Consider the following 24,926-nt stretch of genomic DNA (forward strand, 5'->3'; position numbering starts at 1 on the left):
AAATTCATCTTCAGCTAGTTAAAACACTGTATTTGACTATCCTGAAGATACATGGAGAACAGGGAGCATATATGGGCCTGGGACTTAATTACTTTATATTTTGGCAAGCTTTGCTATTGCTCTTCAACTGCTTTTGTAGTCCTCTGCATACAGGAGGTGTTTAGAGCAGCTAAACCACAGCAGTGCCACTTCTGGAAAGCTGATGATGAGTGCTCAGAGGGTACAGCCACCAAGACGTTGCCCTTTGCAGCAGGAGGCTGAGGGCTTGTGCAAAGGTGCATGCTTTGGGCATGAACAACGGTGGCCCCTTGAATCCCCCTCCATTTCACTAAGGAGAGGCCACCCACCTCACAGGCAAATGCTTGAGCACTGGCAAACACTGCAGTCTTGTGCATGTCCATGTTGTCTTGCAAATATCACTAACGTCCAGCTAATATTAGAACCTTATTTGCATGTGTTTCTTGATGCTTATACTACAGCAACAGCATTCCTCAGTTTGTTAGTCTGTGCCTAAAGACAAAAGCATTGGCACACTGAAACCAACCCTCCCTCTTCCTCGTTTTAGGGAGCTGGTCCCAGTCTTGCCCACAGTATTCCCACAAAAAAAAGTGCTGTCCAGTTATACTCTCTTCAATTCATGCTCTCAGAGTGCTTTGCAAAGGACTAATTGGCTCACCCTGCCTTTGTGGTACAGAGCCAACTGCCATATTCCAGTCCAAAAAGTGGTCAAGAGACAGCAAGGCTGCACAGCAATTCAGGGAAGGAAGCAAAGGCAGAGGCACTTTCAGACCAGCGATATAAAGAGACCAGTGCTCCCAGCTGGTTGCTGCCAACACCTTACCATTGCTGGGGAAGTGCAGGTTCAGTCTACGTACCTTGGAAACACAGGAAGCACCACATACAAGCTGAGAAAGGGCAACTGTAGCAGCTCAGTACAAAGGATTCCCAAAGTGCTTTGCAATCACAAGTGTTATTTCATCCATCCTCAAAATGCAGTTCCCAGCCTTGGGAGAACAGGATTTGGACATTCAGTGGGCTTAAGCATAACCCTTTTATATTTGGCTACTAAGCTCACTGGGTGGGAAGTACACAATATTAGTTCTAGTCTGGCACTCTTGCAAGGAACGGGGTTGCAATGTTTGACCAGGATAACGTGGAAGCAGTTTTCAGTAAGGTAACAGGTGCTGCTGCCCTTACTGTGAGTACAAGAAGAAAACCATCTATTGTGTTGCTAGATAAAAAAGTTCCTGTTTAAAAACTCCAGTTACTTGCTGTTAACTATAGTTCATCAGTAGCAACAGGATTTCACTGTAACAGCTCAATAAATATTTCTCAGCAACAATTGTCCTGCTTTCCTGCAGTCAAAACTGGCATTAAACCATTACAGCATCTGACCAAAGTGAAAAGCAAAAGAAAATCCAACTTGCCATAGAGACTGCCGATTTGGAAGAGGGAAATTCCTCCTGCACCCTGCCAGGATGGCTCGCCAAATTCCCCGGGAGGTAGGTGCTGTTGGACTCATCTGCTTGTGCCATGTGGGTTTCATCCCCCAGTGGGTGATTATACCTGACTGCAGGTGAAGCGGGGGTGTTCGTCTGACCGCGGCCAAGGGAGATCCTCTCCGAGATAAGGATGTGGTGACTAATTAGCCAAGCAAAAGCCCACAAGATGGAGCTCAGCTCAAAAAAAGCATCAAAAACCCCGGCTGTCAGAGCCAGGGAAGGCAGGAGAAAGGAGAGAAGGCTTCTGAATGATCCCACACTCCCGATGTTAGGCCGCAACATGAGCGAGATGTTATTAGAGAGAACAAACACAAATAAGAAAGTACAAGGAAAAAGTATGTACAAAGTAGTAATTAAACTATTGCACAGCTCAAAAAAAAAAATCCCAAACAAACAAAGCTCCCTTCCCATCTGTTCACAGAAATGGGAAACAAAGGATTTGAGGTTTTTAATACACAGAAAACTTCAAAATGAATTTCTTAAGGCTGTTACCTCAAATGTCCTGTCAGCTTCCAGCTTGGAGCCCAGTCTGAGGCTTGGCTCTTCCAGTAGCTATTTCTGTGATGTTTTTTATTCTCCTCTACTGCTCCTGGGGTTAATTTACATTCGCTGTTGTCAGGGGTTTTTTTGGTGGGGATAAGACCATGGAACCAATTTATGCCATCTTCTGTAGAGCAACTTTGCAGGATTGCTGCTAAGTGACAACGGACACAAGCTGGAACCAGGGGGTCAGGCTGGGTGCACGGAGAAACTTGCCCTGTGAGGACAGCCAGGAGGGGACCAGGCTGCTGGTGGGGTTGGCCAGGCTCCACCTCTGCAGGCTTTTGAGACCCAACAGGCCAAAGTCCTGAGCAACCATGGACTGATCTTGCAGCTGAGCCTGCTTGGAGCAGGAGCTTGGGCTAGAGACCTCCTAAAGTCCCTTCCAGTCCTGGTGCACTTATCCTCACTCTGCTGCCCAGCAGGTCCAGCAGGGCCATGGGGCTGAGCCCCACAGTGCCATCCCCTCAGTTTTGCCAACACCACCAGCTCCTCTGCTGCCTTCCCACTGGTGGGGCTCTGCTCAGTGAGGTGCCTATGCTGAAATGAATCTAAACTGGGCAGCTGCCTCTGAAGGAGCTACTGAGGAGGGAGGGACCCACTCCTGCCTCAAGAAAAGTTGGGGAGGGGGGTGGCGAGAAGTGGTAATGGATGCTAAACCAAAGCCACAGTGTGGCTGTCAAAGCAACAGAAAGAGCCACATCCTGCTCCATGGGGTAAAGAAGATTCCCCACCCAGGAGCTCTGACCCTCCCAAGGTGGCATCTCACCTTCCTGAAGGAGTTTTCCTGCATCCCCAGCTGAACGTGCTGCCCGTCAGTCTGGGGACCACCATTCACTCCTCCTCCCAACTCAGGCAGTAGCCACAGACATTGCAGGGAGCAAACAGCTTCAAAAGCAGAAACCTGTTCCCAGCCTCAGGTTTAGGACACCGGGCAGGGTGGTGGGACATCTGCTGGGTCCGACGTCCGTGCCAGCATTGGTCACAGAGGGCGTCTTCTCCCACGGGAGATGAATCTCACTGGGTGGAAGGATGCAACCCAGTGAGCGTGGCCCCACAACACTCGCTGGATGCAGGCCCACGGCCACGGAGAGCAGGGGAGAGCAGCCGACACATCCTCCTCTGGTTTGACCACTGAGCTGCTGCGTGTCCTGGCCCTAAGTACTGCAGCAGCTATGGCAGCAATCTCAGAAAGGGTGAGCTAAACGAAGAGACCTGAAAAGATACCTGGTCCTCAGGAGAGGAAAGGTGCAGAAAGGTGTGTGGGTGAGGGCTGAGCTGCTCCTGAGCGGCAGGCAGGGCTAGATGGCAGCAGCAGCCCGCCTTGGGCCTCACTTCACCCGCTCCCTCCCCAGACCCCAAACTGGGGGTCCGTGTTTGCTGCCGCCTGCTCCTTTGCAGCCCAAGACTTTCAGCTGTAGGACCTTCCTAAGGCTATGCTTACTGCCTGCACACTTCTTTTTTGGCGCAAGAGAGGAAATTTCTTTATTACCAGCAAATAAATTGACCTGCGCTGAGGCGAGCCAGGAGGGAAATGGTGCTTGTAGGGAAAACATAACTCCTTAAATCTTTGGCTTTTAAGCAGGGGCAGGATGGTGTGAAGGGAGGAGGCCAGAGCAGACAGCACCAGCGTACCCTGCCGGGGATGCAACCTTCCAGATGGGTTGCCAGCAGCCCCAGGCATCCTTCTGCCCAATGCCACAAAGTCCAGGTGTTTATGGGACACAGCAGAGACCCCCTGGAGTATCTGCAGCTGCTGAGAGACGAGGGCAGGCTGGTGGAGCGACGGCTCCCTAGAAACCTCTGCATAAGATGAGCTCACGTGAACCCTGCTCCCTGCCCTCCGCCCACGTCCTCTTCCCAGAGCCAGACCAGCACCCCATGGCCCCAGAGCAGCTAGAGCCACATGTTTTACAGTGCTTATTGCATGTAGAAAGGGGAGGTCATGCTGTACCCACAGCTGGATAGCTTAGCTTAGGTGTAAGCCAAGGCTTGGATGCACCCCGAGACGTGGATGCACCCCGAGACGTGCCCTGGGAGAGACCCTGAGTTTCTGCCACTGTTGTCCCCTCCTGGAGGAGAAAACCACCCTGCTCAGGCAGATGATGCCAGTGGGGCTGCAGTGAGGCAGAGCACACCTCTGCTGGCCTGCCTTCCCAGTGCTGTCCTCAGTAATGCCCAGGGACACCGTGCAACCATCCTCTCATCCCGCCAGCCGCCTCGTGCTTCCCAAGAGCCACAGTGCGTGTGTGTGGGCAGAACAGGGAAAAGAAAAGACAAAGTGGAAAGGGACAAAAAGCTACCCTGGTCAAGCTATATATTACTATAAGTTTTAAGTGCTGAATTGCTGGTGCCTACTGAGATTTTTTTTCTGTCCTGAGCAATACCATGCAATAATGTATAATTTGTCTTTGGGAGAGATAGATGCAGCTGAGCCAGCACCAGGCTTACTTAAGACAAAAGAATATTGACGTCACTCTCAGGAGTCCAGTGGCAGATGTTTAGCATCGTCTCCAGCCTCGGGCCAAAGGTACAAGCCTGGTACACAAATAACCAAGGCAGATTCACTGGCCTGCGTTAGCCGTGGGGTCAAGATGGGCTGATCAAAATGTTCCCTGCTGGCATTACGCAGCCGTGGAGCTATTTGCCATTGGTCCGCATGAGTACTGCTGACATGGTACATGATTTAGCCAGGTACTAGCTGCCATGGTAACTTAAACTTTCAGGCTATTTACAAGTGAGGAGCTAAGGGCACAGAAACGTGGGCACGCAGGCTGCACAGGGAAGACCAGCTGTGCCCAAACAGAAGAAGGAAGTTTTGGAGGCCAGTTTAAACCCACATGATATGTGGGGTGCCCAGGGAACCCTTTTACCCAGCTTAGTAACATCCTAAACCCAAAGGCTCCCCAAAAGCTTATTCATGGTATAAGAAGTTGAGCACTGACCTGATATTTTCAGATCTCTACCCAAAGTGATCCCAGTATCATGCTAACTTGGACTTCCAAGTGTATGAATAATTAGAGCTATTTTTTCCAATGTCCTTTTTTTTTTTTGTAGTTAATAATAGGTAGTTTAACTCACATTTCTACTGCCCAGTCACCAATATGGAAAAACACTCCTGCAATATTTTGCACCATCTCTGATGATCCTAGACAATCCTGTATCATTAGCAAACATCCTTGTCCCACTGTATCTATCCATCCATCTATATATCCCTCCCCTGTCAGACCATTTAGGAATGCGTTACCCCTTCATTCGTGCAGAAATCATGACAAGATTAATCAGGCAAGACTTCCATTTATGAAAGTCCATTTTGTCTCTTCCCTAATACATCACATTTATCCTAGGATCTGCAGTGTCTGTACTTTGCTATGGTTTCTACCAACTTTTTTCTGGTTCAGGCTTACTGGTCTGGAGATCCTCAGACTGTGCCCTGGAGTCATTAAAAAAAATACTAGTAGTAATCCAGTATCATGTTTGCCAGAGGCTGATATAAATGAGAGGTTACGCTCTCAACCTTCTGCTCTTTGGGCGCACCCAATCCAAGCAATTTGTTGCTGTTTGTTTTAACAGGTTGTTGGAAAAATCTTTCCTGTGGCATTTCAGGTGGTGCAGCTCCTCAGCCTAGGTCACTGTCACCCGTGGCTGTAGAGGACCATGGTTTCAGCTTTTGATTAAGAAAACGAGCTGCTGAAGCTTGGCTTTCACTGCCGTGCTGGTGGCATAATAGCAAAACATCACTCTTCTGAGATGAAAAAAATGCTTGCTACTCTAAGGTATATGAATAAAGGTAAAAACCTACCTGGGTCAAATCCATTCACTTCATCTCTTCTTATCTGCATGAAACCTAAAATCATAGCAGGTGTCTTTGGACACTGGCTTTGTCCAGCCCCAACTTAGCAGGCCCTTGCTGTGTGACTCCATCCTCTCTCCCAGGATGTGGCAGGGCATGCCTGTGGGATCCAATTTGTTGCCAATCAGTCATTAGCCATCCAAGCCTGGTAAAGCTGCAGTCAATTCTCTAAAGTACCAAAAATCCTTTTGATCCCCTGGGCAAAGGTAGGGAATATGCCTTGGAGCTTGGCTTCCAGAGGCAATCCCACCACACCACCCCATGTAGCTGGGTCTTAACTCCTTCCAGCATTACTATTTTTTACATTAAAAGTTAACTTTCCCCTATTTTAAGGAAAAGCCATGACCTGGAGGCAGGCTGGAGGGTAAATCCCACTGCTGTTCAGTGGGGTAGGTGGCTATGTACTGGCAGTAGGGCACAAGCGCCTACATCCTTCAGAGCTTGTTTCTAACTATCTTTTAATTAAGCACTGAAACCCCTGAGTTTTAAAGGGCACTGGGCAACCTAGAAAATCACACCCACTGCGGCTGTCGGCTTCTGGCTCAGGTGAAGGCAGGATGCAGGCAGGGACCACCACAATGCCCTGGTAGCCCCCCACCACACTCAGATAATGTTTTCCCATATCAGTACCATGCACTGCACAAGGATGTACCAGTTTTTCCTATTTGTGCCCTTTTCATTCACACAACCACAGCAGAGGAACTGACTCATCCAAGGTTGGCAGCTCCTTCTCAAAAACCTGTTAGAAATTAAACCCATTTCCTAGAAGCACCTTTCTCTCATTTAAGGTGCTAATTTGTCCTTATTGCCATAAGGTGTGGAAATGACTAGTGATTGAAGGGTGATTTAAATCACATTACTGAGGAAGGAATCAACTAGCAGTCTTGCTTTGGAAAAAAGCTGTAAGACAGAGCTGTGCAGCTGATGGAGGTGAAGACTTTGAAGTGACTCATACTCCAGGACAGAGGCAGGAATTGCTCATCACAAGGGAGAACAAGGCAAACCCACAGGCAGGACATTTAGCTTTATCCTTAGGAAAGTGCTTGTAAGTCATATAAAAATGATGCAGTAAGGAACCACGTTGCCCGTGCCATCAGCCCAGGGCGGGATGTTCTCCTGCCCCATCCCCACATGCCTCCCCAGAACAGGTGCCCATGTTGCAGGCGTGCTCCTGCTGCCTCGTCCCTGCCAGAGCCTGCCAGCATGCACTATGCTGGGCCTGCATGGTAGCAATTTGAAAATAAATGCCCAGTATAGCTGCAAACACATGCACATACGCACACGCACATGCACTGTGTGATATGACTCAGCTGCACATTTGGGTGCATGGAGCTGCAGCCCCTCTGCCTTCCCGTCAATAAGCACCTGGCTACAGTCAGCAAAGGCATGGCGTAAACCTGAACTGTACTGTGAACCAGCAGCCTGCAGGAGGGCGGCTTGTCCTCTCCTCCTGCTGAAGTCCCTTTTCCTCTGCCTGGATAGCATGAGAAATGCTCCCCTCCCACCCTAAACCTGCCCAAGCTACCCAGCATGGAGCAGCCTGAGCTGATGCTGACCTTGGTTGGCCTCCAAGGGAGGAGAGATGATGATTCCTAAACTGTGTGGAGGAAGTAGCTAGGAGACTACCAGCTGATACGTGCCAAAATCATGCCAGCTAATGACCTAACAAGTTAGACCTTAGGAGCCAGTGAGCCTGCCAGTGCAGCTTCCAGTGCCTGAGGGCACTCAGGACAGGGGTTATTTCGTGAGGCTGGATGCAGCCAGTGGCTCTGGGAAGACATATTTTGTAACATCGTGGCCAAGCTGCCTTGGCTCTTGTCAGAATGTGGGTTTTTAGTTGCTGAATGTCATTTCATGCAATCCTAATGTTGTTTGGGAAAGGTCAACTGAGTCTGCTGAGCCTCCTCTTCCTCCAAACCCAAGACAGGTCTCTCCACTCCATTTCCCTAGCTACCCAGTCCAGGTGAGATCTGGTGACCCTGTATTCAAGGAGCATCTGTGCCTGGCATGTCAGGTCCAGTGAGGAACCTGCATCGAGCTCATTACCTCCTCAGAGGTTCATGCTATTTCTTGTTTCCTTGGATCACTGGCATATCCAGCTGTGGGGATGCTTTGTGGCTGGGCCATGGGGAAATGGGCCCTGCATGGGACCTGCACAGCGGCTGAGGAGTGGGGAGGACCTGCTCTTCATCCCATGGAGAACAATGACTGCTTTCCTTGTCTTGTTTGAGCCAGCAGCCAGTGCACCAGCTTCCCCTTAAGGCTCATCCCTGCCTGAAGCCAGTATGGAGTGGAGGAAAGGCATCCATCCTGAAGGTGAGCTCTGGCCCGGCAGCATGGCTCATCCCTCCCACTCCATGCAGTCGCTGTCTGCCAGCACGGTGTCCCCGTGGGTTAACCTCCACGATGTCCAGCAGCCCCAGAGCACAACCCCTTCTACACCCTCAGTGGCTGGTGCATAGATATTGGCATCAGCAGGATGTCTGCTAGGACCTGTGGGAACTAAGCCCATTTCCTTCCCTCTAGGTCACCTCCGCAGTGGATGGTGCCAATCCAGCCCTGCATGCTTGTTTGCCAGGTGAGATATTTTTTCCCTTTGTGGCTGGGACTTGAAAGTCTGCAAGGTCAGAGGTGCCAGGGCCAGTGACATAAAGCCTGTGCTGCTGGGAGATGCACCACAAGGCCCTGCAGGGCTCAGTCCCAGATGGATATACCAGGAATGCAGAAAAATTTTGGGGTAGCATCTGCCTCCTATTTGCACAACAGGCATCCAGATGGGATTTTCTCCAAGGCCAACCATACTGTGGGACAGCTGCTGACACCAGCCAAGCAGGTTTTGTTGGTGATGCAGTCATGATGTGCAAGGCCAAATCAGCTGAGGCTGATGGCAATAAAGGTGGTGACCTACCACTTGGTCCCTGGTGATCTACGGGGACTTGGAAGATGACAAAGTAACCCAGCTTTCAAGGAAGAACTGTGTCTGGTGGGGAGGATGGCAAACAAGGCACTATCTCTTCTTGACAGCACTAGCAGAGCCCACAAGCCCTCTTGCAACTGCCGGTGGGTGGTGTGGGCTTGGACCTTTACGTGGCACCTCCCCTGTCCTGGAAGGATGCTGTCCTGACCCCAAGCTCTCTGGGGATGGTGAGAGACTGCTGGGCACCAAGCAAGCAGAGCAAGCCCTTGCACAGAGCTGACCACGTGTCTCTGGAGAGCATCTAAGGCAGCACAGGAGGATGAGCTTGGCAAGGCGCGCTGCTGTCCTCACACTGGCATTCTCTATCTGACCGCAGTTCTTTTCAACATTTGTAGGCTGACCACCTGCTGCTGGTTACTATGTGCTGAGGAAGATAGGCAGAGACCCCCTGGGAGCCTCCACCAGTTCACTCGGCCAAGTCTGAAGGAAGGTAGCCATCACACACCGTTGGGTGCTGGCTGTCCCTGAGGCTCAGGAGAGCCTGGGCACCAGCATGTGGAGGTTTGGTCTGGTGGTATCACCACTCATGCAAGCCACGAGCACGTGGGATCCCTGCTGCTGCTTAACGGGGAGAAGCACGAAGCTATATTTCATTCATGCTGAGTCAGTCCTGCCTGCGGAGTGGTGCCCCTTTGAAATCTCCCAGTATCTCTGACCCTTGAACCAGCACTACTGGCTAATCTGGCTGTGCCTGTGTCCAGCTGATGCTGGTGGAAGCTCATGGAGCCACGGTGTCAGCTTAGATTATACGTGGGCAGCTTAAACAGATCCCCATCATGCTAAAACCTAATGACAATGAGGCTCAAGGTTGGTCCTTGGTGAGGTATGAAAATCACAGAATAGTTTGGGTTGGAAGGAATCTTTAAAGGCCATCTAGTCCAATCCCCCTGCAGTGAGCAGGAACATCTTCAACTAGATCTGGTTACTAGAGCCCCGTCCAACCCAACCTTGAATGTTTCCAGGGATGGGGCATTGACCAACTCTCTGTGCAATCTGTTCCAAAGTTTCACCACCTTCATTGTAAAAAATTTCTTCCTTGTATCTAGTCTAAACCTACCCTCTTTTAGTTTGAAACCATTACTCCTTGTCCTATTGCAACAAAAGTTTGCTGAAAAGTTTGTCCCCGTCTTTCTTATAAACACCCTTTATATACTGAAAGGCCGCAATAAGGTCTCCCCAGAGCCTTCTCTTCTCCAGGCTGAACAACCCCAACTCTCTCATGCTTTCCTCATAGGAGAGATGTTCCATCCCTCTGATCATTTTTGTGGCCCTCCTCTGGACTCACTCCAACAGGTCCCTGTCTTTCCTGTGCTGAGGACCCCAGAGCTGAATGCAGGACTGCAGGTGGGGTCTCACCAGAGCGGAGCAGAGGGGCAGAATCCCCTCCCTCAACCTGCTGGTCACGCTTCTTCTGATGCAGCCCAGGATACAGTTGGCTTTCTGGGCTGCGAGTGCACATTGCCGGCTCATGTCCAGCCAGCTCATCCACCGGTACCACCAAGTCCTTCCCCACAGGGCTGCTCTCAATCCCTTCATCCCCCAGCTTGTATTGATACCGGAGGTTGCCTCAACCCATGTGCAGGATCTTGCACTTGGCCTTGTTGAACCTCATGAGGTTCACGTGGGCCCAGTTCTGGAGCTTGTCCAGGTCCCTCTGGATGACATCCCGTCCCTCAGGTGTGTCAACCACACCACTCAGCTTGGTGTCATCTGCAAACCTGCTGAGGGTGCACTCGATCCCACTGTCTATATCTGTGCCCATGCCCATGCTCATGCTTTCACCCCTGGTGACAGCAGCAATCCAGCCACGCTGCAGTGGAGGAGGGAACATAGCAGCTAAGCAAGTGCACATAGATTAAAAGAGCTGATCCTGTACAGAAAAGGTTTCTGGGAGACATGGCAGTTCATGCCACTCAAAATGATATATGTCCAAAATTGCCACGTGGTGTACAGGAAACCCGGGAGCAGGAGATCTTCCTGGCAAGACATGTAGCTTTCACAGGTGCCTTCTGCTTGCAGGCAGGTTCAGCTGCGAGGAGGCTTGCTGAGATTTGTGGCACACCCAAACCAAGCAAGCATGGGCTGGTGGGGGAATTACTGTCAATTGGTGCTGGCTCAAGTGTGAAAAGGAAGTTTAAAAACAAATGCCAAATAAGAGCACTGAAACTTGTAGCTGGGTGGAAGTAGCGTACAAAGGCGGCTGGCACAGAAGAAACTAAAACTAGAAAAATGATTGTGGAAATGCAAGAAACAGCACAAAACTTGCTGGCTGGTTGAGGAATGGTCTAATGTTAGCTTTGAGAATCAGCTACCAGAATATGGAAAATCATTATTCACCATCCCCTTTTTCCCTTTCCTTGTATTCTGGGTGGTGTCACTCCCCCCACCCCCAAAATGCAGGGGAGTGCAAAGCACAATTGCCCTGAGAGTAACTTTGCCAGATGATTGCTACAGTGAAGCAGAGAAATAGAGGGCTTTGGTCCCCTCTGTTGCCACCTCACCAGGCCATCCCATGCATGGTCGCACACATGCTGCGCAGCAGGGACTTTTTGGCCCATTCAAGCATTCTGCCCAGCGTGGGTGCTGTGAACTGTGCAGAGAAGGTAAACATGGGGGGCTGCGAAGCCATCCAAAATGAAAAGTGAGGTTTTTCTTCAAGCAAGTTGCTTTGCTTTGAGAGGAAAAAAAATTAAACTCCTAGCTCCTTTTTGGGTGTTGCCATAGCAACTGAGGCAGCCCCGGCCTCTACTGCCTGGAGAGCATCACCTGGGTACCATGTGGGGGGTGCATCTCCCTTCACAGGCATCAAGGGAAAGCATCACACTCAAGGAAGAAAAGACAAAAAACTTTTTTTTTTTCCTGTTTTTTTTTACCTAGTTTCCAGCAGCAGTGCTGGCAGTTACCAAAGGAATGAGCAGACTTGGAGTTGGTGAGTTTTATTGGTTGAACAGTCCTGCAGGTTTCACCAATATGTGGCCTGTGATGCCTCGGTCCCAAAAGACTTTGGGATCCTTGTGGGAGAGCTGGAGCCCCACAGGGGTCTGCTTGGGGACCCTTGCTATACTGTGCAGCCATCACTGGGCCCTACAGGGGACAGCGGATTGATGGCAGCGTGCCTGAAGGGCAGCTAACGGCACCGGCAGCTCCATGAGAAGTGGCCGTGAAATCTCCTGCCAAGTAGCTCAGAAGGGTTCAACAGCTGCTTTTAAGCTGGCTTAAGCCACTCCTGCTTAAAAATGAAGTTCTTTTCTTACATATGGTTATCTTTAGCCCATAGGGCTCCCCAGATGGGGCATGGGGAGGCTACCAAAGCCAGTTTCCCCAAAGACCACATTTCCCCAGCATGGCCAGGGTGCCTGGCAGCAGCAACTCACTGGGGCATCACAACACGCGATGCTGGCAAGGTGGAGGGTTGCAGAGTGTGGCTAACCCTGGCACCTGCAACCCATTTCTAGAGCATCGGCACTGTCCCCAGAGTGCATGAAGCCTTGCTCCTCGGTGTCACCATACACATGCAGCGTTACTACCCATGTCCTTCAGCAGGCATCAAACCTGCTTGTTGCAAGCCTCGCAGGTATTAATAATTCAGAAGGAATGCACAGGAATAACCACAGCTGTGCAACACTAACATCTAAATTAGCTGACTTTTTATTTTCTCCAAAGAAAGTGTGTGCAGTGTTTGTGTTTTGTTCCTGGTTATTAATGGCATATTAAAGCACAGTCACTGTGCTCACCTTTCCCTGAGGAAATGCTGCCAGCATTGCGTCTGCTGCCCACGGCATCTGCTGTTCAGCCATTGCCGCAGCCGCAAGAGCTGGATGGTTGCTCACACCAGCTGGGTCTGGCAGGAGGAGGAAAGGCCTCTTCTCCCACAACCGCTTTGCTATTGCACCTTTAGTAAAGAAGTGGGGGGAGCAGTGGTCCCACACAGTATCCCTGTGGAGCTAGAGATGGGCAGCCTGCTGCTCCTGCCAGCTGCAGCAAGCGGGGGTTCCTGGTATCCCCGAAAGGATGGCGCTCCTCAGCTCCATGCTGTGATGCTTAGCACATGGCCTTTCCTCTTGCTGCTCCCAAAACGCTTTTAAAAACACTCACAAAGACATCCTGCCCCTGGAAAAACAGTCCAAACAGAAGAGGAATCCCAGCTTCAGGCACAGGGTTATCTTTACTGGTTCTGTGTTTCTCCGTAAGAGGGGATGGGCCAATATCCCAATTATATGAGTTAGCTGGCACTCTCCTCCGAGTCTGGGCACCTCTGAATTTCTCCAAACAAGCCCATGATTTCTTTTACTGGATTCTTGCCCAGCTTTATTCACACGTTCAGTTTAAGACCTGGGTGGAGTGCCCCAGCCCTGCTCTGCCGACCCCCACCACCGGCTCCCACGGCCACACCGCAGTGGGCATGGGGTGTCCCTGCAGCCACCGCCACAGCAAAGATGCAGTAGAAAAGTTCTCAGAAGCAACGTAGGGTCCTGCAGAGGCGAAAAGGAGCAAACCTTGGGGAGGTTGCCTGCCAGATACCTCCTTGGGACTTCTTGACCACTGAGGCGTGCTCAGCACAGTACTGGTTACAACCTGAACCCCACGTGGGAGGAAGAGGGTGTTTCTTCTTGCATGTACCCACATTGAAGACACCAGCTACCTGTGGCAGTTTGCGTTTTCCTCCTGTGCAAACAAGTTGAGGAATGCATTGGAGGTGCTTTAGTACCTAGAAGAAATACATGGCTGTTCTTGCCATAAGGGCAGGCTGGAGCAGAACTGTGCACAGCCACACAGCCAAGACTTTAGACTTATAGAACCATGCAATCATTTAGGTTGGAAAAGACCTCTAAGATCAATGAGTCCAACTGTAAACCTAACACTGACAAGTCCACCACTAAACCATGTCCCTAAGCACCATGTCTACATGTCTTTTAAATACCTCCAGGGATGGTGACTCCACTGCTTCCCTGGGGAGCCTGTTCCAGTGCTTGACAACCCTTTTGGTGATGAAATTTTTCCTAATATTCAATCTAAACCTCCCCTGGCACAACTTGAGGCCGTTTCCTCTCATCCTGTCGCTTGTTACTTGGGAAAAGAGACCAACACCCACCTCGCTACAACCTCCCTTCAGTCTCCCCTCACCGTCTTTTCTCCAGACTTTGCTGGAGAAAGCCTGGATCCAACCCTGGCTGAATCTGTACCCGCACTAGGCTTTTGGGATATTACTTTCTTCACTTTGAAACTAAAGAGCAAAATGCAAATAGTGACTGGAAAGATGCCTGTGTCCTGACCTCGGAAAGATGATGGAAGTTTTCGCTGTGGGTGACTTTGACAGGATGGGACTCTTAGGCAGGACCTATCCCTGCTCCTGCTCTCTTCTGTAGTGCTACTCCATCCCCACTGCTGGGGAAGAGCAGGCACAGCCAGCATCACTACACAGAAACAGGCTCCATCGCTTACACCTCATTACCTGCAGAACGGCCTGGGTGACAGGAGCAGGAATGCAGAGGCAAACTTCATCCAGCATGTAATTTGTCATATTTGCTACAATATACCTGTGACCAACGTGGACTTAGAGTGTGACCTGCCTTCTGCACTGAGTTCCATGCTGCTGCATGTCAGATGCAGTTAAGGCAAAGGGAGCTGCCAAAGTCCCAGGCAGAACAGCGCAGGAAAGGTAAAAAAATGCTGGGGTGGGGACCCAGGAGCACAGCTGCAAGCTGGCAGCACCCAGAGGTTTAGTGATGCAGCTCCCAGTGCCAGGTACCAGGTATAGAGAAGACACCAAAGAAGTGCTCAGACCTGTAGCCCTACAGGCAGGAAGGGTTTGGGGAAGCTGAGGATGACCTGGGGTGCCAGACTTGACCCATCCGAGCCCTGGCAGCACCAAACACCAAGGTGTGGGAATGTGCATGGAGAGGAGCAAGGAGGGAACCTTGCTTCTCACCTTCAGGTGAGACCATTCCCTCTAGTGACAGCCCAGCCAGTGAAGATTTTGTTTGGGATAAATTGTTCCTCCATCAGGAAGAGCCTGCCTGCTGTTAGCCTGTTAAGATAACCAGCCCAACTGGTGGTCATGGGCTTACCCCTGTGTCTCTGAAGACACCAGGCAGCTGCCCCAACAGCTCCTCGCCTCCTTCTTCTGGCCAGTGGTTTCTGGCTCGTGTGACATGGCCATCAGCCTGGTATTAACCTGGCCCTCTGGTGATGCACTGGCCGCCCTTTAACCACAGTGACCATGCGAGAGTGTTCAGAACTGTGTGTGGGTCCAAACCATCACAATTGATACAGGTGGGCAACAGGTAAGGTCTGCTTGCAGGCACACCGCTCCCAGCTATGCAGGCACATCTCCAAAGCTTCTACACAGAGAGATGCTCTGCTCTCCTTCTCCCCCCCCCCCCCCCCCTTCCTTCTTTTCAATGAAGCACCTCTCCTCACAAAAGAGATAACGGCAATTATCGGGTTCATCAGCAATGTATCTGCCATCATGCAGCCTGGGGATCTCAAAATGCCAGTCTGCCCACTGGACCATTAAAGTTGATGGCTGTTCCTAACCTTTAAATATGAATAGAGGGTGCCCTGCATAATGGATTGGGGACTATCCATGGAGACCATCTGCCCAGTGGCTGCAGAAATGCTCACATTGTTCTTCGCAGGAGTTTATTACTCAGAGGCTAATGCTAAAAATACGTTGCAAAAGGCCTTATTTAAAAACAAATGGCCACTGCAAACCTGGCGACAGAGGAACACCAGACCAAATCCAAGCACCTTTGCCACCTCAGCTGGAGTTAAGCTGCAACCAGACAGGCACTAACTTAATTTGAAAGGCAATGACATAATTCTGAATTAGCTTAATAGGACCTGCAATTCATACAGAAAAGCCTGAATTTATGTAGTAATTAGCCAGAGCTTTCATAGTGCTAGATATCTCTGTGGTAAGAAAATAATTGCATAGCTTATTAAAGCAAGGTAAAAATGGACCTGCTGATGAGGTTTTTTGTGCTAAACTCCACTTTCGCTGTTAGACTCCATTTTTCATTAAACATACAATTTGCCAAAACACCAAAGTCACCTAACAAGTTGAAGTTTTCTATTAATCACTTGGACACCATTTTGCAAGTGTTTAACCCCCCTACACACCAGTCCCTCCCTGAAAGACACCCCCCAGAGCCTGATGAGCAGTAAAGCTTTGCGAGTTGCTTTGCGAGTTTTTCACTGATGTCTCCATCGGATTTGAACTCCGCCTGGATCAGCTCTCAAATGACACATCCTGTGGAGGACAAGCCTGGAAATTGCTCTCCCCTCCTAGCCCTCGTTACCAGCTGGGGAAGCAGGCACATCCTCAGAGGAGTTCTTCAAAGCACAGTCAAGATGTTCACAGTTACCCAGTGACTGCAGATGCACAACTTCAGCCTCTGAAGCAGGTCTGATTTTCTTAAAGAGAGCTGCTTGGCAGCAGCAGACAAAGCCCTTTCCAGTACTTAGCTGGCCTGTAATCAAAAGGTTCTCCATATCAGACGCCACCTTTGAAAAGCTCAGCCTGGTCAGGCTTCAGAGCATCCCCCTGGCCCCCCCGGGATGCCATGCACAACCACCTTTCCTGGGCATCTTCCTTGCTTGCTTTCCAAAAGGCAAGCTGGGAGCGTCTTGCTCGCACATCCTGTGCCAGCCCCAATCTGAAATGGAGCCAACCCACCCTGCCCTGAGAAGAAGAAACTCCTTAAAAGCTGGGAAAGCAGTATAGGACAACCTAAAAAAATCAAACCCGGGACTGGCAAGTTTAAAGAGACAAGGAGAAAGGCAGAAGAAATTGGGCCAGATGAAGCAGGACACAGTCCCAGTGTCTACACAGGGCTGCTCAGGGGCTTGTCAGCCCGTGGCGGGCAGCAAACTCCATCGTGGATACCTCAGCACATTTCAGAGCAAAAATTAGAAAGTCAAAAAAATGGGAATTTTTTGACCGCTACAGTTCAGACTCTCTTTTCTGCAAAAATGAGGTCAAAATGAGCTTTTTTAAGATTTTTTTTTTTTTCTTTTCAAATGAGAAGAGTTTGGGCTTTGTAAAACAGCTACTTAAACTTGCTATTCACTACAGACATAAGTGGAAACCAGAAGAGGAGAGATGTCAGGAAAAGGTGGAAAAGGTGACAAAAGTCCCACTTGCAAGAGCAGATGAATGATGAGATGACAGCAGAACTGCTGCATTTATGAACGCTACAGGAAAACAGTTTTTACATCCTTGGTACTCAAGAACACAATATTGTGCAATGCTTGACTAAAAATATGCCTGACTCATTTTAAGATTGCACAAACAAGATTCAAATGCTGCAGTCCCTTTCAGAGGCACCATCCCATGACAAGGTCAGAGATGTTTTTCCACGTTCTCCCGAGTGCAGAGAGACAATAAAGCCCACGGTGGCCAATGTGCATCTAAACCTTGTGCATCTAAACAACTGCTACTCAGCCCGTAAGAAGAGCCATTAGTGTAAGAATATCTGCAGCATCTTTAACACCACAGCATCTTCTGGCAGCCAGCCAGCCAGCATGAACACAAATAGGCTGGAGACAGACTATAAGCAACCACAGGATTTCCCCCCCCCCCGCCAATAGTTTGCTTTTGCTTGGCTCGCTCTGGGAAAGCAGGCAGGCTTCTGATTAACCTCCCTTTCAGGGCTGCACTCATGAGCAGGGTGTTGCTGTTGAAAGGACTGTTGGTTTAATAGCTCAAATTTCAATTTCTAGGAAAAAACCATGAACACACTTTTCTGCTTGGCAGCACTGACATGAGTCTGTATTGTAGACCACATCCGAAATAACAACACATTTCCATTTGGATACTGCAACCATCTCTTTCTCTCTCTTTTTTAAATATTAAAGTATTAACACCTAACCACTACTAGGACATTCTACACAGCAAAAATCCCTTAATTACATGCTTAACATTAACCTCAGGCCAAATCATTTGTTGATACTTTATTTTGCAGAGAGGACAGGCTTACGCAGTTACCTGCAGACCGGATAAACATGGGGAAAACTGCTTCCCAGGTTACCAATGTCAAACATTATTCCAACAGCACATACTTGGTACCTGACAAGACCAAGAAACTTTTATTTTTGTAAATTCACGGTCACAACAGCCCAGACAGCTTTCCCTTCATTGCCTTGAGCTGTTCTGCATCTAGCAGAAACTGAGCTTTCACCTTCCTGAGGTCTTTGCCAAGGAATTGCCTTCACCCAGGACCCAGCTGGGAGCTGGATCCCACAGGCACCAACACCGCTGCATTAACCCAGCTGCAACAGCAGGCTCCCAAAAAATCCTGCGTACTTACAAGGCAACATGTCTCAGACAAGACAGGCAGGGGACCTGGGAGCAGGGAGCCAGCCTCCTCCTTCCCCCAAATATGTGATGTTAGGAACTTGTTGCATGGGTTAGACCAAGACAGGCAGTGACAAGAAAAGTAGTCTTTTATTTCAATTAATATTTCTTGGCATTAGGCAGATATTAAATAACACTGGAATGCACAAGACTATTAACATATTGACAGCAAAAGGGAGGAGGTGTAGCCAAGTCGAGAACAGCAGTGTGAGCCACATCACCTCGGAGCACTCAAAAGCCATTTAACGCAGCAACCACCAGAAATTAGGACTCCACTGAGAAACACAAAATGAGGATGAACTCCTTTCAGGTCTTTTGTTAATACAGTAACGTTGGAACGATTGACAGTAAAAATGAACAAATACTTGCATTCAGGAATTAAACAGAGTGAAATATCCACAAACTGCTAGTCATGCATTTCTTTTGGAACAGCAATTTGCTAATGCATAAATATCACAAAAAAACAATCTCCAAGATTTGAATAAATCACAGACGACTAGAAGAAACAAAGCTTGAATTCTATTTTATGCTTTAAATAGATGACCTAAATATTTAAAATTTTACTTCACCATATATATATAATTTATATATATATTAAAAGAAAGTAAAGACCATTAGATAAGTGCAAGCAATTTTCCTCAGAAAGAAAATTGGAACCATGCCCAGGAAAGCTGTTTTTTTTTCCTTTTTTTTTTTTTTTGAACTTTCTACTCCATTCAGTCCACTTTTTTTTTTTTTTTACATAGTAATTTCTGAAGCAAAATAAATTATCTACCATCTGCTATGTCGGGTAAAAGTCCTACCTAGCATCTTCTTGGGAACTACTAGAACATCACCTTTCTCACGGACTAAGTGAAGTGGTATCTCACCAGCGATTTGAACTCTTTTGTAGCTGCATGTAAACATACGTTTCAATTAATGTTTAAAATGTGTAGAGTGAATTGTAACATTATGGGGAAGCAGAAACGGAGCTGCCGAAGGAGAGCTGCACTGGAGTTAGTGAGGGGAGCGAGGGCTGGTTCGCTCAGACACACACACACACGATCTGGCAATGGGATCTTATCCGCAAAGTGTGGAGGGACGGTTGAGAAGGCATCCGTTTGCGAGCAAAGCTTGAAGGACACAAGCCAAGATTCTCTGTGCACACTGTCCGCTTTAATCAGAATTGACTCGCGCTACTGGGGTCGCACTGTAACAACCGCACGATGGAGGGATCACTCTTGGCACCTTTGATGAACTCTTCCAGCGACAGCTTACCTGAAAGGGAGGAAACACAAAATAGAAATAATTTTTAAAAAGTCAGTTGTTGCCGCCACCATCACCATAGCTTAAAAAAACCCCCTCCTTACTGAAGCAACATACGCATATTTAATCTATTGCAAAGGCATTGAGGGGAATTTAGTGCAATGCACAGCAGCCAAATCCTACTCAAGCCCTTAAGCCCAGATGCATTTTTCTTCTGCAAAACAATCTAGCATAATAATTGTTATTTTTTATTTAAAAAGACAGTGCCAAATATAAAAACAACTGTTCCAATATCATTTGGCAGCTTTTTGCCCAGAACCAGACTATACAAATTATGTGACACATGAACACAAGGTATGGTACCTGAATACATGTATGCTTTGAAAATGATGCTTATATTACTACGACAATTTAAACCTAAATATCCCAAATCGCCCCACTTTGGCCCCTTGTTTGTTGTGACATGTAGGGCTGAGCAGTGATGGCTTCTCCTGCACCTACGAGGCCATGCTGGATGAAGCTTTGAGCAGCCTGTTCTAGTGGAAAGTGTCTCTGCCCATGGCAGGGGGGTTGGACTAGATGACCATTAAAGGTCCCTTCCAACCCAAACTATTCTATGATTCTACAAGCTGCTTGCTGTGCCCTGGCTGGGTGTGCAGGAACAGGACTGGTTTCCTGGGGCAGCAAGAAAAGCCAGCCTTGGGGCAGCCACTTACTGCCACATGTCACTCCTGAGTGTTTCTGGTTTACACATCTTCGGTTCAGGCCAGAGGCACTGACTTGGACAGACCCTGTAACAGTCTGTGGGTCTGAAAAGGTGATCTCTGGAGGAGTGACCATGAGGAGCAACTGCCCCGGCGTTCCCTGGTTCCAACAGTCCCGTGGCACAGCATAGCATGGCACAGCAAGGAGGAAAGATCCCATCCGCTCTCCCAGACCTCATCCTGGGGTGACCCAGCCTCCTGGCAGGTTTTGCCTGAGCTCAAGACCAGTCTGCTGCACCAATGCCATCAGGAGACCATGAGCAGCCTCTGCCTTGCCTACTATCACCAATACTCTCTTGCTCCAGCACTCTGAACCATGGCAGAAATAAGCCGTAGCAATACTAAGGAGAAATGAAACAGTTTCCCTACAAACTGGATGAGACAAGCATTTGCTGCATCCCTGACACCATGTCCAGTGATGTCCCATCTACCTCGTGCTCCCAGCATGACCTACCCCAACCCTCACACAACACCCCAGGGCCATCCTTACACAACCCAAACTGCTCCACTCAAGACAGGCAGGACCCACACATGAATATCTTGCACTTGGCAGCTGCCTGCTGCCACTTTTGGCCATGTGCCCCCGAAGGGAGGGAGGCATAAGCTCATTATGCCAGTTTTCACCAGCCCCAGGATGCTCCCAGCCTGCCACGGGGACAGGGAGAGGACTGAGCTCAGTGGCCAGCACCTGAGTCAGGTCGAACAGGGAGGAACGAGCAAACCTTCCTCTTGCAGAAATTACAGAAGCTCAAAACCCCATAGCACACTTCTGTACAAATTTCTGGCTTTTAAGCTAATGTTCCCACACTAAGGGTTTTCTTAAGCCTGAAAAAGAGTACTCATAACTATCAGGACATTTATTAGTATTCCCTTCTCTTTGCATTACTTAAAAGCAAAGCACAAATCAAAATCTATTTGCCACGTCCAACAGTCAGACAGGGAAGAAGAAACATTTCCAGCCACCAAGAGCACACACGCTTCCCCGTGCACAGACTTTATTGCTTGGCACTGCTTGGCTTGCAGGGCTGGTATTTTACTGGGAATAGGATGACTTTATTTCAGCAACAGATGGAGGATGTATATAGCAGGTTTTCTGAGCACTACTCTGTCGCACATCTGCACGCACGGCTACTTTCTGCAGAATAAAAATACTTTAATCATGTTATTTTAGGGCCCTCCACATGTGAAGTCAGGGGATGAAGTGCTAGTTTTGATGAAGTCAGAGGTAAAATACTTGAGGGCTTCAGCAAGGGCAGGAACTTGCCCTGAGGGCTGCAGCAGCAGATGTCAAAACGCAGCCATAAAATTCTCTTAAATAAAAACCTTTCTACACATAAGATCATATTTTTCCAGGTCTCTGTATCTCAGCACTAGAACTAAATCTTTGCTCCCACTGAGCACATCAGTAGGATACAGCTCCTGATTTCACTGCCGGGGTAACTCCCAGAGAAAACTCCACCTCGACTGGGATAAGAGGAAACATGTCGGCAGGCTGATGGGCAGAGGAAATTGCTCAATTTTGCCTGTGTTTTTCGAGCTTAAGAAAATTAGCTAGCTCAGGTGGAGGGGTCGTGGCAGGTACTCTGTCAGATAATTTATCAAGTAGCTCCATAATTGCCTTAGGAGCTGTTAACATCCCCCCGACATGCATGCTGCAACAGAATAAACACTGCAGGACTGCATGTGGCCATCTGCATATGCACACATGCCATAAACATGCACAGAGAATAAGTATTATGGACCCAGGGGAATCTTTGCTTTCAGGTACCCAACTGCATCCCCAACCCACATTACTGATGACAAGCCCAGGACTGCAACCCTATCAAGGGCAACAGGAGCAAAACCTTGTGCCTGGTTCATGCTATGCCCAGAGAAAATAACCCAAAGACATTGGACTCAGTGAAGTTTCAGAGGAGCCTTTACAGTAGGGGATTTACCTGCAAAATGTCAGGGTAGGACTGCTCCCCTCCCCTCCCTTCGTCCCACCAGCAGGAAAAGTCTCTCACCTGCTGCCCACTTATTCACCCTACTTGTTACGGACTGGCGATGCTCACTGAGGTCAGGCAGACACCAGAGGTACCAGTGGGGACATCCCTGCCCTCTACCTCCCACCCACCCCAACTACCATCATCTGCTTCGACCAACGCTGGGCTAGAAAACCTGTACTTCTAGAGCCTATGAAGGGGTGCCAGTGAAGATCCTACCATCGTTGTTTGTGTCCATCTGTCTGAAGATCTTGTCTGTTCGCTTCTCAGGAGTGGATTCATCTTCCGGCATTTTCATTACTGATGAAACCATTTTGTAGATTGCCTGAGTATTAAAAATAATAAAAGAAACCATTTTGTAGATTGCCTGAGTATTAAAAAAAATAAAAAATAAAAAAAGATATAGGAGAAACACAACCCAAAGAATAAAGTATTAGGACTGAGAAAAAGAATTTAATCGTGTAGCAATAAAAAAAGGCAGCTGACCCTGGCAGGCAGCTGCGGGACTTTATAAACCAAAACAAATAGGAATTTCTGACTGCAGCTTTTTTAATTTTTCTTTCCTGTATTCATTCACACTTCAAAAGAAGCTCCCACACTGCTGGGTCAGTTAACTGAAAGTCAGTGTCTAGATTAATGTACTAGCAGGACTGGGCTAAGATACAGGAGGCAATGGTGTATAATTCTCTTTTCTGCAACTGGGCTAAGCCATCACCTCTTCGGCTGGCTCTCAACACACACTCAGTTACATTTATGCATGTGGGGTGTTGCACAGATGACAGGTGAATATGAATATATGGGAATAGGGGTTGTTTTTATTTGTGGATAGGTAAGAAAACACATTTTCAGACTTAAAAGAATGTGAATAAAGATGAGACCTCTTTAGGACATCTGCAGTCCTAGCCCTCCTCCTAAATTATCCCTGCTCAGCCATGAGGACCACCACTGGGGCACTGGCTGGATGCATTATGTGCTTCCCAGTGCCCCTTGCAGTGCACCGGAGACACATCTCAGCTGCAGAGCGGATGACAAGCAGCCCACTCCCAAGACCAAGCCCCAGCCAGCACGTGGGGCAGGGGCACAGGGGGCTCTGCCCCGCATGCCCCCCCGGTACAGCCTGTGGGCAACCTGTCCCCAACCTTCCGGAGACGAAGACACGCTACAGCCTTTCATTCGGAGATCATGTTGACTCACATCTGAAGTTTCAAAGTATTAATTTTGAGATTAATCAGGTCAGTAAAATTTGCATTCAGGGTTTTTTGATCCCATCAACACCCCATTAAGAAATCCCCGGGGAGAGCTGCAAGATTTTGGCTGTGGGCCAGTTGCACAGCACCCTGTTCATCTCTCAGGCTCTTTCCTTATTTGCACCTTGTAGGTCCACCATGGCCCCCAGTGTCCCTTTGGGGACCATGGGCTCAGGAGCCTCCCTGGGGCAGGAGGGACCCAGTTTGGCACATCCCTCATCTCCAGCTCCAGATGTCCTGGAGCAAAGAGGTTACAGCAACATGAATACAAGAGACAACACCTCACCTGCACTATTTCTAGCATTTCACCACGGCTGATGTACCCGTTGCCATCCAGGTCGTACATACTAAATGCCCACTTCAGCTTCTGTTCCAGCTTGCCCCGAGAGGTGACACTCAGGGCGATGATGAATTCCCTAAAGTCGATCGTCCCATCACCATTGGTGTCAAAGGTGCGGAAGACATGCTCCGCAAACTTTGATGCGTCACCATAGGGGAAAAAATTTGCATATATTTTTTTGAACTCTTCCACAGTCAAATGGCCCGTCGGGCAATCTTTTAGGAAGCCCTTGTACCATTCCTGCAGCTCATGGTCTGTGAACTCGGTGTTCTCACGCAGGTCCTGGAGCACCTCAGGGCGCAGCTTGCTGTTCTGCTTTCCCATCCTCTTCTGGATCCGGGTTCAGAGCAGAGGGGCTGGCAGCAGGCAGAGCACTGCAGTAAACACAGACCCTGCCTGGGGCAAGGGGGAAAGAGGAGAAAAAGGATGCTGTAAATCACTGGGAAAATATCTCATTTCATCTGGCCTCTTTTCCTCCACTCTAGGCTCTCTCAGTTACTAGTATGCTGCAAAAGGACAAGGGAAGGCAGTTTGGGAGGGACTATTTAGGAATTATTAACCTTATTATTAATGCTTATTATTTGGGAAATAATAATCCTCATTATTTTATTTCTCTGCTACAATCCCACTCCTGCATCATATGGCTTGTGATGCCCAGGTCTGGATCCGAGCTCTTGACACACCCCAACAGGCTGATTTGCTGTGGTGACCGAGTGGGAAGGGACAGCAGCGGTGATGGAAAGTAAAATCCATCTATTCAAAAGTGAAAGTAAGCCAGGATGAAGCCAGGGGCAGGAAGGGCAGGTGGCTCCATGCCAGCCACGTTCGCATCAACCAGAACCCTTGGCTTACGGAGCATCTTCTCCCTCCTCCTGTGACAGCAGCACTGGTACAAGGGAATTCATCCTTTCCAGCAGATCGTGACCCTCTGCCTTCCCAGGCAAGCAGAGAAAAGGGCTTTTTAAAGCAAAATGTTTGGCAAAGCAACTCCTGCCAGGTTTACTGGGGTTTATATTTTTCTAAGCTTATTCAGCAAGTTCAACATTCCCCAGTGTGGGCAAAAGGGCATTTCAACCTCAGCATTTTATCAGAATTTCAGGAGGGTTTGTCCCCTC

The 24,926-nt window shown here is 48.8% G+C and overlaps 1 protein-coding gene across 5 annotated transcripts in view; it reads right to left on the reverse strand.

Moving 5' to 3' along the window:
- Window positions 1-17,660: 17,660 nt before the first annotated feature.
- Window positions 17,661-24,926, reverse strand: part of HPCAL1 (hippocalcin like 1) — a 68,199-nt gene continuing 60,933 nt past the window's right edge. For 3 of the 5 annotated variants that reach the window (XM_075049146.1, XM_075049143.1, XM_075049148.1), the window contains 3 exons: window positions 23,758-24,207; window positions 22,444-22,549; window positions 17,661-19,487 (listed from right to left, as the gene is read on the reverse strand). In XM_075049146.1, coding sequence (XP_074905247.1) covers window positions 19,390-19,487; window positions 22,444-22,549; window positions 23,758-24,135 — 582 coding nt within the window. In that variant the 5' untranslated portion in view covers window positions 24,136-24,207 and the 3' untranslated portion in view covers window positions 17,661-19,389. The remainder of the gene's footprint in view (window positions 19,488-22,443; window positions 22,550-23,757; window positions 24,208-24,926) is intronic. The other 2 variants (XM_075049144.1, XM_075049147.1) reach the window with 1 other exon arrangement.

Source organism: Buteo buteo, chromosome 17 (genome assembly GCF_964188355.1).
Source record: "Buteo buteo chromosome 17, bButBut1.hap1.1, whole genome shotgun sequence".
Taxonomy (NCBI): Eukaryota; Metazoa; Chordata; class Aves; order Accipitriformes; family Accipitridae; genus Buteo; species Buteo buteo.